We start from the raw sequence: 15,549 nt of genomic DNA, 5'->3' as shown, positions 1-15,549 counted from the left end.
TTATTTTCCACTTATGACATTGACCTTGTAACCCCAAAAACTCATCAGATTTATTGCTATAAAAATGAAATTTTTGGTCTTAAATTTTGGGACGTTACAAACGCGTATGAAGAACATTTACTCTATTCAATGATTTTAATTGGTCAATACAATGTATAATAATAATTATTATTATACCTTAAATATCTAGCGTAGATTTGCAGACGTTACATGTACAGCCTCCGATCTAATGATCAAGCAAAAGTATACTCTATTATAGTGTTACATACCAAAATTCAAAGTTCTGATTTCTTCTCAGTCCCATCTCTCCTTTTTTTTCTTCATTGTAGCCCAACCTAACCATTAAGACTTACGATTATATACTAAAACTCATTAAAATTATTTAACATGACAAGGTTAAAAGATTATTTCATTTCATAAGGCGTTTGATAGTTGTTAAAAAATAAGCTGAAAGTTTATAGTGGTTAAAAAAGTAAGTTGAAAATTTGTGATGCTAATATTTTCATTAAATAGTGTCATTTTAATATCATGGTTTTATATTTTATCAATATCTAACATCATAAAAGGTAGCAAATATGACAAGTTTACAAAAAAAAATCTTTCTTGGTCGACCGCATGGTCGTTGGAATGTTGCAATTGATGTCTAAACCGGTCAACAACAAAAACATAAGAGAACATACGTAACATCCGTGTTCTAAGTAAATATTCAATTTCGGCATAAATTTTTAAAAAGTTGCATTTTGATCCTTACGTAGGACGTACCCCATAGGTACGCCATGCGTAACTCATGAATTGGATGACGAGGCTCTATTGAGTACGTTGGGGCATACTCCATTGGTATCCAGGGCGTGCTCACAAAAGTCACAAAACCTAATTTTTAGGGTTTGAACCCTATTTAAACAACATTAAGCCTTGAAACCCTCCTTACCCTCACCCTCCACTCCCTCGTTCCCTCATTTCGAAACTCTAACCCTTGAAAGTTTGTTTTGGACCTGTAGAGTGATTTTTGGTGCATTGTAGAAGAACAAGAGAAAAAATGAATTTGTCAATTAATAGTTCTATTTCATAGATTAAATTTTTTGTAAAAATAGTTATAAATATAGTCTTTTTAAATGAGATATAAAATGTTTGTTTTATTAAACTGTGAATATGATCAAAAGATGTCATTAAATTCGGTGTTAATCTGGTTACGATATGGCGACCTTCCGGAGGCGATCCAACGTTGTTCCGGTGGCGGCCGGTTAAAACAGAAGGAATGAAGAGTTTGATTTATTAAATATTAATGTTTGATTTGTCTAAAATACATTTAATGAAACATTTAAAAAATGGTTTTTATGGTTTTTAACATATTTAAGTTCTCATTTGATCATCACCCTATATATATATATATATATATATATATATATATATATATATATATATATATATATATATATATATATATATATAACCTAAGCTTATATATTGAACCCTCCAGACTATGTAGTTTTGATCCATATATATCCAAACTAATCATGATATCTCTTTTACTATTCTTCCTCAATCAAGTGACTTACCAAACCGATTAAATTTATGTTCATTTTATTCATTGTCTACGAACTTAAAGCATTAAAAATCATGACCATTTGATCAGCTCTACTAAATTCTAATGAAACTAACAGAATAAAAGATAAATGAAGAACATGCAATAACTCAATCAGGATTTTCATAAATCATTTGATGTATTTTTTCAGTTGAATGACAAAATGTTTGAGTTCTATTCGTTAAAAAATATTGGTATTTTACTTTCTCTAAAAAACTTCAATGGTTTTTTTTTCATTAACAAGATTTATAATTGATCTTTTCCATTCAATAATTTAACTTGTTTCAATAGTATTCTGTTAAAATTGAATTTGTTTCGTTTAAAACTACGTCGTTTAAAATGTTCTATGCGTAATCTTAGGTACATAACAACCACATATTCATTTTTCATATATATATATATATATATATATATATATATATATATATATATATATATATATATATATATATATAGGGGATAGGGAATATACATTATAGCCCTACCTAAGCTTAGGTACAAAACCCTCTAAAATGACGTCGTTTTAAAACGTAAATACCAATACCATGTTTTGGAACGAAATTCACGAGCTTCTCAATTGAACTAAAAGATTTTCCCTAATTCTGTTATAATCGCAATCTCATAATCATTTTTTTTCCTTCATCGCTTTTTTTTCTTAATCGCAAGGTACTCATCTTCCTCACTTATTTAGTGTAATTTGTTTATGAAACCAAAGTCATATGCACGCATTCAATTATGAACTCCTTTTTAATAATTGGTTTCGACTTCCAAAGATCATTATAGTTCACAATTTGATCTATTGATAATTTGACGTACACTTTATGTAATTAAGAAGCAAATTGGCACTTTTGTCGTCAGGTTAATCAACGATGAAATAAAATTATGCTCATTTAGGTCCAACTAACAAACCATCAAAATTAAGAGATTACACTTAATTATTTTCATGTCATTATAAAAAAATATTAACTTGCTTTTTCACTTTTAAGATATTGGGAGTTCATATAAACATTTTTTTTTGCATATGTGTGATTGATTTGTGTTATCAAATAATTAGCTTGTAATTTCAATTTTTTTTTAATTTGACAGGATTTCTATTAGTTCCAATTAAGATTGGTTTCTTAGAAGTTGTCTTCTCCTTGAAAAAACATTACAGGTATTCAATGACTTTCTATTCATCACTTGGTTCCAATTAAGATTGGCTACTATCACTGAGTTATTGAGAGATTACTTTTGAGAGTTTAGTTAAATTATCTTTTACCATGGTAATCAAAATACATGCTTAATTAAGGAAGTTATTTATCTTCATTTTATGATCATCAACTCGATTTTCTGTTTTTGATTTTGTTGTGGTTTGTGAGCAAGTTTGATTATGTAAGTGTCGAATTCCATTATGTGATTATCCTCAATTCAAACTCAAACTGACTTAATCAACGATAGTATTGAATGACAAGCAAATAATTATAGGAAACAAGAGAAAATAAACATACAAGCTCACAAAATCACAGTAAAATTCTGAGCAGAGATCAGGAACTCATCTGGTTTGTTATTATAATTGTTGGAGTTACTCGGGTGATCGATTTTTCTTGATTTGTTGTCCATATTAAAGTTGTTCCTTATTTTTTGTTTGATTGTACTTGATTATTTCAATGATACCCTATACTCTATTGGATTTTTCTAGATTGTCAATTTGATTGATTGCCTACCGTCAAATCAAACATTGGTATAATCTTGATCATGATAATTTTAATGCTAAATCATACATTGTTTCCTTTTGTGCAGTACATAATGAATGAAAGTGAAGCTGATGTGCACCCTATAAATACACAAATAACTGAAGAAGTTGACGCAGAGGATTTGTCAATAGCCACATATGAATCTGAAAAAATAAATTGCGTTGATGCAAATGTCGAAAGTGATAAAGATGAAGTTAATGGTGAAAACATTTTGGGAAAGGTTTTCGATACAACCGATGATGCGTATGCCTTTTATAATGATTATGCATTTGTACATGGATTTGGTATACGTATTCATACTACATGCAAAAATAAGGGAACAAATGAACCTTATCGAAAGACACTTGTATGCGACAAAGAAGGTTTTAAACGGGAGGATGGTAATACTTCAAGTGGACATGAAAAAAAACGTCGTAGAGAAGTTAGAATCGGATGCAAAGGAATGCTCCGAATTTCAAAAAGGAAGGATGGGAAATGGTTTGTGGACTTGTTTGATGGCACATATAATCACGAATTGAGCATCACACCAACGAAGGTGATGAAGCATCGTTCTCATGCGAAGTTTCATCGTACAATGGAATGCAAATCTCTCATGGTGCAACTTAATCAATTAGGGTTGAAACCTTCTCAGATTAAAAAGACTATTAATGCAATGAAAACCTCAAATGAACCTGATGTAACTTCAAAACAATGCGTTGATGTATTATCTGAGCAACGAAAACACAATAGAGGAAGAGAGTTCTATGGACTAATTAAACATTTACAGGATAAAGCATTGGTGGATAATGATCAGTATTATGTTGTGGATTTGTGTAGTGATGGGTGTCCTAGAAATATTTTTTGGGCTGATGGAAGATCAAGAGACGATTTTACTAAATTTGGAGATGTTGTTGTGTTTTATGTCACGTATATGACAAACAAATTCAAGATGCCTTTTGCTCCATTTACCGGGGTGAACCATCATGGACAATCTATACTATTTGGTGGAGCGTTGTTAGAAAATGAAAAGGAAGAAACTTTTGTATGGTTGTTTGAGCATTTCCTAAAATGTATGTTTAGCAAGTATCCAAATGCTATTATTACTGATCAAGACAAGGCTATGGGTAATGCAATAAAAAAAGTGTTTCCGGACGCTCGACATCGCTTTTGTGCATGGCATATAAAAAAGCATGAATTGGAGCACCTTCGACCATACATTTCCCGTTATAGTGATTTTCAAGAATCATATAAAGAATGGGTAATGAGTGATACAATTGAAGAATTTGAAACTATGTGGGAAGTTATACGTGATAAGTATAAACTTGAAAATAATTGTTGGATAACTGATATGTATAACCAACGAATACATTGGGCTAAAGCTTTCTTAAAAGATATTTTCTTGGCCGGTATGACAACAAGTGGACGAAGTGAGAGTATTAATTCTTTTTTTGATGATTTTGTTAACTCGAGTACCATGTTGAATGATTTTTTAGTACAATATGATAAAGCAGTTGTGTCACGAAGGGCTGCCGAAGAAGATGAAGATTTCAAGACTATGAACTCGAGGCCGGTTCTTTCCTCAATACATCCAATTGAAGCAAAAGCAGGTGAGTGTTATACTAGAAAGGTTTTTGAGATTTTCAAAAAAGAATGGATAGAAGCTACCAACAATTTAACGCATGAGACTCTAAGCAAAAGTACAAAAGAAATCAAGTATCGAGTTGGACAATTGAATGTTGACAAAAAATATTGGCGGATTGTTAGCTTTTGTTTGTTAAAAAAGATGCATGTGACATGTTCTTGTGCTAAGTATGAGACATGTGGGATTTTATGCAAACATATCTTGTATGTAATGAAGAAGAGGCATGTTGACACACTTCCGAGTCACTACATTTTACCTCGATGGACCCTTAATGCTAGGTACAAGGTGGGTAAGCGTAGCATCGGACTCGAAGAAATGAATAACAAAAATGGCGTCAGTGCTTACACTTTATGGTGTGTTCGTTCAAATTTTAACAAAGTTATTGAACAAGCAAAAGACTCTCCTTCAGAAATAGAAAACGTCAATAACATATTGATAAAGCTCTTACAAGAACAAGAAATTCGGAAAAAACCTATACCAGTTGAGAATGTATCTCAAGGTTCTTGTGTGAGAATTTCACAATTCGATATGACGCCTCAGATATCTGTTCGGGATCCTGTTGGTCCAACTAACGCGAAAGGGCGTCCTAAAATTGCTAGTAGAATCAAGTCTTCTGTTGAAGGGCCAAAAAAACGAACATGCTCTTACTGTCAAGGATTAGGTCATTATGCTACTAGTTGTTCTAAAAGAAAGGTACTTATAGTATTAACTTACTATGTCATCATTTTAGAGTTCTTATATTTATATGATAATCTATTTATATTTTCATGTAACAGGTAGATGAATCGTTGCAAGAGAGACAATAATCAAATATGTAGTTGATGTGAGAAAGTGAAAAATCCATATGGTTGATGACATTTTTGTTTTAGTTAATTGTCCTTTTTTTCAAGTTTTGGTTAATTTTCCTTTTTTCTAGTTTAGTTTAATTGTCTTTTTTCCAGTTTTGTACATAAATCATCTAAGTTGCTGTTTTGAAATGCAAAATTTGAATGGTTAATGCTATGTCTAAAAAATGAAAATATGGGGGTGATGTGTGTAAAAAATAAAAGTAAGATGCTATTATATGTTAAAAATGTAAGTACGGGGGTATTATGTGTAAAAAATGAAAGCACGATGTTGTTATTTGTAAAAATGAAAGTACAATGCTATTATATGTTAAAAATGTAAGTAAGGGGGTATTATGTGTAAAAATTGAAAGTACAATGCTTTTATGTGTTAAAAATGAAAGTACGATGCTATTATAGATTGAAAATAAAGTAGAGAACTTCTAGTAAACAACAATCATTTTGATATTTCAAAATAAGAATTTTATTATAACAAAAACCCAACTAATGGTTGGGAATGTACATATTACAAACTGAAACAAAGATGTCAAAAATATGACAGCACCATAGATAAAGTTAACGAATTGTTTCAACTAATTACAGATAATGACAATGAGGTTTTAAATATACTAAACACGAGTGATGAGTATACAAAGAGGCTTGTAGAGTAGTCCATCTTGTTGCTATTTGTGATCCTGCCTCAACTTTCACAGTAGTCCCCAAATTACCCCTACTGTCCCTCTTGCTCATGAGTGTTAGGTTGGTGTGTAAAATGTAAAGTAGTGCACCTAGCTCCAGATGAAGAATATACAATGTGTCAAACATGAGTAAATATAGGCAAGAAGGCCTTCACAAAATGTATTAGCATTATAAAAAAAGGGTAAAAGAAATTAAAGGCCGAAAGACTACCTCCAACAAAAATGTTGATATTGGAACATCATAAGCCACCGGTTCTTCCCAAACATTCCTTACTGAATTTATACCACCTTGCATTCTCACAACTGCACCAGATATTATCCAGTCAAAATGTTATTGATTTGGTATCTACATAATGCAAGTGAAAAATGTAGGATCAGTAGCTCAAATGAATAGATACCCAAAATTAGCTTATACCGGAGAATTGCTACATTGTGAGAATATGAACAGCAAAACAAATACCTAAAAAAACAAACTTACAGAGTCATTTGAAAATTTGTATATATGTTATTATTGAGGAGTAAAAAAGTAATTATTACATGTCTGATTTGCGGCCTAGTTGTTTTTGGGGTAGGATGACTTGAGTTGAATGGGCATCATTAGTGTGTGGGATGGGGTGACTCATGATGCAAATAGCACGTGCTACTTTGCCAACTGCTTTTACCTGTTTCAAGAAATGAGATTTTTTTTCTTTTAATTTATATTGAAAAAGGTAATATTAAAAGTTTATTAAAATTAAATTTTCTACCTTATCGGGTAAATATGAGGGATCACATACTACTTTTTTGCATTTTGCAGTTTCTCCTTCTGATGTCACACCAATTGCTTTCCCATCTTCAAACTCTACCTGTTTATTGAAAGCAATGGAATCTGTCAATGGAATTGGAATATGACAAAGGGTATTTTGGTCTTTTTGAAGAAAAAGGAAGAATGGAATGGAATGGTAAATGAAATTGAATTCCCTTCACTCATGAAACATGGGATTTGAAGGAATATAACAAAATTGAATTCCATCCATGGAAAGGAATGGAATCTGGAATTCCAGTTCTGTGGATTACCTTGCATTCTGGTTTGTTGAGCATGTAGGTGCCACCATAGACTGCACTCAAACGAGCAAATGCCTGAAAATATTTATCAGATAAAGTTAAATAGATACAAATAGCAAATTAAATAATTAAATAAACAAATCATTTTTTATTGATTATACCTGAGGTAATTCTCCTAGTCCATAGAGAGGGTAGATATATGGAGAACCTCCTGCAAACCTAGCTAATGACTCTGCATATAGCTATTTGTGAAATATAAAATACTATTAGACAATTAGAAAATAAAAACAATCTTATTCATAGTACATTAAAACAACATAATTTAAATTATGAAAGATAATAAAGTTATCTTTTAGTTCTGTGAAAAAACAAAAAAAGTTTCACCTTAACTCTCTTGATAAAATCTATAGCTGATTGATCCAAATAAGAGTCATCCCTATAAAGTGCCAATGCATGTCCAATAAAATCAACTGTATTATCATCTAGTCCATATTTTTTCCTACATAAAACAATAAGTCAAACATCATAAAACAGTAGCAATGAAGTTAGATAATTGAATAAATGAAAAAAGGGTGAGGTTAAGATCATACGAAATAACATCTTTTGCTGGAACTTTATTAAGAGCCAACCCTTCTTTTGATTTTGGATCATTATCATCGTAGTCTCGAACATAAATGAAGAACTTTCTAGCACGATGTTTTTCAAATAATCCCATGAGAGGGGATTTAAGTGCTTCAACATCAGTTGCTGGAACTTTGTGAACCTGAAAGAAAAGAATTCTCAGTTTTGAAAAGATTACAAGTTAGAATGATTTACAATTTGTAGAGGCTAAAGGGGTTTTCATATACCTTTCCTTTGTTGTACACATAGCTTCCATCAACAGCCTTGAAATTAAGGTATTTTGTGACATTAGTGTGAATTAGAACACGAACTAAGGCACCATTAGCCATCATAAACTGCAAAAAAGACCAATTTGACATAAGTTTAAGATGGTTGCTCATAATAAGTATTCATTATTTTTCAAAAAATTACACATGCCTTGGGGACCATATCAACATTTTAAACTTGCTTTGGCCTAATTCTGCAGGAGGTGAATCACCACCCTTGAATCGCTTCCAGGGCTATAGAGTATACATATTAATCTATTAACGTCAAACGAATAACAAAAACAATAGTAAAAGTTTTGAATGAATTATTTAGTTATAAACTTATAATATTAATAATACCTGGTTTAGGTTAAGTGAAGTTGATTCGCCTCCATAGTAATCATTTCTATCCATGTGAAGTAGTTGTACAAATAGACAAGCAATGATCATACAAGACCAACTTTTAGCTATTTGTTAGGTCACACCTCAAAACAGGATCCAATGGGAGTCTAATTACTGGTTAGCACGACTTTCAACATGAAGAGCTTGAGGAACAAGTAGGCTCGTATATTATGAGCTTTTAGTTTTGCCATTAGATTTCGTTGTGTCTAATTTTGTTACCATCGTTATTATGTTAAGACGAACTTCCAGAAAAGACGTGTTCATGAACAGGAACGTAATCAAAATAGGCTGAATCTCGATATACATACTAATTGCAGCTGAAAGCAATTACAGAATAAAATTTATCGGAGCCAAAAATGAATTCATACCATGGACTGGAGCACCAGAACACAACATCAATTTGCAGCAGTAAAAAGTACGATCTAAATAATCGGAATCAAAATTTCAAACAACGAATAGCAGGATCGAGATTAATGAAATTGATTTGATCATTTCAATCACAAAATGCATCTCAGTATGAGAAATTGAACACATATACATACATACATACATTCCAAGATATATACACACAACAAATGATTTGGAGAAAGACGTACTTTGAGGCCATCGACGGAGAGGAGACCACTGAGGATGCATTCCTTGAGACCGGTGCCGAGTACTATCACATCGTATTCTTCATCCATGGTGGTGCAATTAGGTTAACGAACACCAAATGAAATGAAAAAATTGAGTGATTTGATTTTAATCAACTAAAACTATCAGTCAATGAAGAGAAAGAGGGAAGATGTTTGATTGGTAAAGATGACGATATGGGAATTCTCGATTAACGGTTTAAGCTGGGGATTCACGATTAATGTTGTAATCTTGATATGAAAGAAGGAAGGGCTGATTGTGTTCTTGATGTTGGGAACAGATGAAATAATGGTTATTACTATTCAGAGGAAGAAAATGCGACGGGATGGTATTTAAGTTTTAAAACGACGTCATTTTAGAGGGTTTTGTACCTAAGCTTAGGTGGGGCTATAATGTATATTCCCTTTTCCCATATATATATATATATATATATATATATATATATATATATATATATATATATGATGTCATCCAATTCATTCGGTTTTCAGGATTGATTTAATTAGTAGAACCATTTGAACCATCAAACCAATAAGACGGTTGATTAGATACATGGTCTGTCAAAACATTGGTTGTGAGGAACATTGAAAGACGAAAGGTATTTTTTGGATTCTATTTTACTAATAGGTACGGGCAATGGCGGAACCAGAAATTTTGCTATAGGATACAAACATTGTCAATATATTATATGTAGTTATCTAATATCGGACATTAAAAACCATGTTATAATCTGTTTATTTAGGGCTACAATAACATGAAACATGTTTACAAATAATATTATATATATATATATATATATATATATATATATATATATATATATAACAATTTTTTGGGGGTATTGTAGTACCCCGAACACCCCATATAGCTCCGCCACTAGGTACGGGTTGCTTATGGTAGTACCATGTTATATAACGGGGTTTTATTAGACATTCACATATGACTCATCTGCATTGCATAAGACGTGGGGGCACGTTGGGGACCGCTAGGGCCCATTCCATCTAGAGACCCAGTTTTAATTATGTCAATTGATAGTGACCAATTCGAGGAGGTCAATCTCCAAAAGAATAAAATGAGAATACAAACGTGAAGCAATTTTCTGTTTTCATATCCTACTAATGCATATTACAACTCATATAAATATGCACTACTTAGCTAAAAACTAGGAAACAATTGGTCATGGACCTTAGGCATGCAAGACTACGTGGACTACTATCATGCAACTACCACTAAGAATAAGGAATGACTAAATCAACTAATTAATAAACTAGCTAGGCACAACCAAGTCAGTGTGTGTTCGTATCAATACTTCCTCCCTGAAAAGGGCCTTGTCCTGAAGGCCAAAATCATTTTGTGTCATGTATGGCCATGGTGGTTCGTTCGCTGATTGAAGAAGAAGGAATTTTGGTGGGTTGCATTGGTGGCCCGGTTGATATTTGGCGGGACATTTGTAACAAAGGCCTTCAGCTCGACGCTTTTGCATTTCAGTGGGGCTCAACCTCTTGATCGGAAGTGGTGGAGTAGTAGGAGGAGGGGCAGCCAGCAAAGGTGTGTTCGTTGGTGGAGAGTTGGGGATAAGATTAGAAGACTGAAATTGGTGATGAAGCTTGTCTTCAACTAGTTTGACAAGATCGTATACTTGATGGAGAGGCGTGGGGTGGTGCAATGTGATCTCATTTTGGATGTCTGCACAGAGACCAGATAGGAAGTAATTCAACAAAGCTTCGGGTCCAAGATCCGTCACCCGATTACTAAGCTTCCACTAGTACAAAAAAGACCTACGGTCACAGTTTTCGAAAAAACAGCATGTGACACTTTTTTTAAAAAGCTTGGCCAAAGGTCACTAAAAAAATTTAGAGACTGTTTTAGGATACATTTAAATTAGTTTGTGTGGCCATTATATAGATAATCAAAACTTTAATCACACTTAATAATACCAAATGTGACAAATATTAGTCACACTTGAACACTGAGGTTATAGCTCACAATCAGCCACGGGTATCGATTAAGATTGTCATACATTTTTATGAGAGACAGTAGATAAACGTATTGTGATATGAGTCGGTTGTATGTGTGTATATAACCTGGTGCCTTTTTAGCCACATAATAGACAAAGTAGCTACAAGGTGATACATATGGTCACACTAAATATTTGTGTGTCCATAGGGCAGTTTTGTACTAGTTGTACTTAGTTAACGCAAGAAAAGAAAACAAGTTAGTATTGGTTATTTATGGTCATGTACCTTTTATTATGTGTGTCAAAATATGATGAAATTGCTTTGAGAAGAAACAAATATTTTGCATGTAGGTAGCATTTAGTTATGATTACAGCTATTATATGTGTCTATATGTAAATATAGTTATAAAAGAATAATAATGTCTTATCGTCATAATTAGAGGTCGTTCATTGAACATATCACTATAATTATGTAATGTTCATTCTAGTTGTACTATTGTATTTGTAATTTATAGAATATTCTTTATAAAATGAAAATGTGTTGCTGTAAAACTGAAATTGTTTCCTGGTTAAGTTATTATACAAAAAAATGACAATTTTAGACTTTTTGGAAGACTCATAAATTTGATCATTTTTATCTTTGATATCATTTGGCAGAATAAAAAATTAACAAAAAGTTTAATCATGGCATTTTACAAAAGTACATTGCTTTTTGCAATTAAAGGGTTGTATAAATTAATGAAAAAATTGAATGCAGTTTTGTAAAGTTATAAACAATTTATGAAAAAACCAAAAAAAAAAAACTAAAAATAATAAAAACAAAAACAAATAACAATATAGTTGTATTAAATTAGAACTATAAGAAAGGACCAAATTGCCCTTTTTTTCATTTATTCTTTTAATTGCACCAGATAATACATCATTAAAAATGAAAAGAATACAATTTACTTTAACAGAATAGTATGATAAATAAATGAAAACTGAAAAAAATAACTTTGTGTTATAACAATATTACACCAAAATAGTTTGATGGTTTCAAATTTTGATTTATTTAATTAATTTACCTTTATTGTTATTGTAGCTTTTGCTGATCAGCAAATGGTTTACCAAGAGAGGTACACAAAGAAACATATTTTGTTGTAGAGTATGACATGGAGTCGTTTGTTTTGTGTTAAGTGTGTCTGCTTGTTATAATACTTGAAAAACTACATATGCTAATGGTGTAATATGGTCTTTTTTGTAGAGCCTAGGACACAAGTACCAAAGTATTTATTATGGACAATTAGAATATGTACTTTTCCAAGTAGTATAACTAGCACACACATTTAACACAAAACAAACCACTCCATGTCATACTCTATAACAAAATATGTTTCTTTGTGTACCTCTCTTGGTTAACCATTTGCTAATCCGCAATAGCTACAATAACAATAAAGGCAAATTAATTAAATAAATCAAAACTTGAAACCTTTCCATGAAATTCCTTGAGAAAAACAAATGTAGACTTTCAGCAAATCAGACCAGATTTTAAGCATACTAATTCAGCATCAGATTTTCAATCATATGATTTTAACATTAGATTTTCAAACACATCAGATTTCATATCAAGTTTCCAGAATATTAGATCAGATTTTAAGCATATAATTTCTACATCAGGTTATAGGCTAAGAAACTGAAATTGATGATTCACCCACAACGAACATTTTAAGAGAGAAGATTACCAGATAAGTACATATTAATTTCTTATTGTTCTTGTTTCATGATTTCATACAAGCATTTTATCAAACACATAGGGTGCATGTGAAGCTACAAATAAAAAGTTTGTTCAACTCAGGTTATAGGCAAAGAAACTGAAAATGGTGCTCCTAATAACAAGTTTTATCAAAATTTATACATATTTCAAAAATTAAAACCCAATCCAAATATGAAATTTGTTAGGGTTCAAAAGGTTACATTCATAATGATCAATCACATACACGAAATTGATTTGGAGGTTGCCCCTCTTCAATTTGGACAAACAAACAATCATCACACCATACGTCGAGTGTTCATAACAAAACAAAGAAAATTGATGTTTAAAGTGATAAGCAAAAAATCGAAATTGCGGTGGTGGCAGATAGGTGTGTGCGACGTCGGGTCATGCTCGTGCCGATGGCGAGCAAAGTCCAAGAGGACTGACATTTGGAGATGTCGAAGAAGTTAGAGGCAAGAAGACAGAGGAGTTGTTTTGTTGTCGATGACTGCTTATTCATATGTAGTTGAATGAAAGGTCAAAATTGGAAAATATGTAGTTTGAGTAGAGGGAGATCAAATTATTTTGTTTATCGGAGGGAAATTTAAATAAAAAATAATTATAGTAAGAGGGAAACTAAGATTAATTAAGAAAATATTTTAGGGGGAAACAAAAATTTCATTTAGGGTAAATATACATTTTTTTTTAATTTTTATTTATTGAATTGTGAGATATACTGTAATGACCATCTTGTGGTTTCAGTAGGGTGACAAGTCGGGGGAAATTTGAAATCTAAATTTATTGAATTGTGAGGTATACTGTAATGACCAACAAAATTAAAAACAAATGTCAAATTTTTCATTTTTAAAATTCTTGTTATTATTATAATTAACATCATTTCTATTATTATTATTATTATTATTATTATTATTATTATTATTATTGTTATATATATATATATATATATATATATATATATATGTGTGTGTGTGTGTGTGTGTATGTATGTGTATGTGTATATGAATGTGAATTTATATTTGTATCTATGTCTCTCTCTATGTAAGCACTAAGCCTTAAGCACTAAACTATAAGACATAATACATAAGCCTTAAACCAGAAGCCATTAGACATAAGCAATAAGCCTTAAACCATAATCCATAAGCCTTATTTCTCATGGTATAAGGCTTACATCAATGTTTTAAGACCTAAGCAGGAATCCCCAAACCCTAAGTCTTAAGATCTAAGCCTTGAGGCATATGACATAAGTTATAATCCCTAAACCCTAAGCCTTAAGCTTTAAGCCATAAGCTCTAATCCTTAATCCCAAATCCCTAAGCGATTATCCATAAGCTATAAGGGTTAAACCTTTAGCCTTAATCCCTAAGCCATAGGTTATGTGCCATAATCCATAAGCTATATGCCTTAAGCCCTAATCTATAAACCCTAAGCCCTAATGTAAAAGCCTTAAGTTTTAAAGCTTATGGTTAATGCCTTATGGCTTATGTCTTAAGGATTATAACTCAGGGCTCATGACATAAGGCATATGGCCTGGGCTTCGGGTTTATTTATTCGAATTTAGGGCTTAGACTTAGGTTTTATGGCTTATGGGTTATAGTTTAGATACTAGGTCTTATGGATTAAAGCATTAGGCCCATGATTTAAAGAGTAGGGTTTACATGTTATAGTTTAGGGCTTAAGGCTTAGGGGGTTATTGCTAACGACTTAGAGCTTAAGTCATACATATTATGATTTAAGGCCTAACACTTAGGGTATATAACTTATAACTTATGGCTTAATGTTTAATGCTTAAATCCCATTCCCACAAACCCATGTTGATACTTACCCTACCCTACACCCCATACCCACCAAGACTTATACCACCCCCTTGCCCTACATCTATAACCATACTCCTATGCCTACTCACTCTCACTCCATATAACCTATATGACCTACACATAGACACACCTACCCCACACCAACATGATCACCCTAGCCCACCCTATATTTACCCAACCCTATACCTACACCTATCCGCCCATTACCATAAGCCGACACCATCACTTACTCTACCCCACCTTTACAACATAAACCGTGCCCCCAAACAACCTTCCTCATACCTATACCTACCTCACCCTACATCCACACCCTATACCCCCACATAGATCCAACTGTAAATATTTGTATTAGTATGATTGGTGTTGTTCTCTTAGATATTTTAATTATATTGTGTAATCTTCTAGCATTGCTTTTATAAAATTTCACAGTTAAAAAAAAACATAATTACAAATAGATAGATATATCAATATATTTACTTGAAATTATATTTTTCTATACATTTTTACAAAATCATTTTCCCTCCATGTTTATTTTTCCCAAAATTTGAACTTGTATAAAATTTCATTTCCCCCCTTTAAACATTTAAGTATTTAGCCCTAATTACCTAAAGCCCAACAGACT

At 32.0% G+C, this 15,549-nt stretch overlaps 1 protein-coding gene and 1 pseudogene across 1 annotated transcript; one reads left to right on the top strand and one right to left on the bottom strand.

Annotated features, from left to right (window-relative positions):
- The first annotated feature begins 3,367 nt into the window (after window positions 1–3,367).
- Window positions 3,368–5,742, top strand: LOC128134139 (protein FAR1-RELATED SEQUENCE 5-like). Its single transcript, XM_052771588.1, has 2 exons — window positions 3,368–5,629; window positions 5,713–5,742. The coding sequence occupies exons 1-2, from the start codon at window positions 3,368–3,370 to the stop codon at window positions 5,740–5,742; spliced, it is 2,292 nt and encodes a 763-aa protein (XP_052627548.1).
- Window positions 5,743–6,577: 835 nt separating this feature from the next.
- On the bottom strand, window positions 6,578–9,453 carry LOC111898409 (guanosine nucleotide diphosphate dissociation inhibitor At5g09550-like; annotated as a pseudogene).
- Window positions 9,454–15,549: the final 6,096 nt, after the last annotated feature.

Source organism: Lactuca sativa, chromosome 5, assembly GCF_002870075.4.
Source record: "Lactuca sativa cultivar Salinas chromosome 5, Lsat_Salinas_v11, whole genome shotgun sequence".
Lineage (NCBI taxonomy): Eukaryota > Viridiplantae > Streptophyta > Magnoliopsida > Asterales > Asteraceae > Lactuca > Lactuca sativa.
Note: the sequence above shows the minus strand (reverse complement) of the source record. Positions and strands in the feature narration are given on the sequence as shown.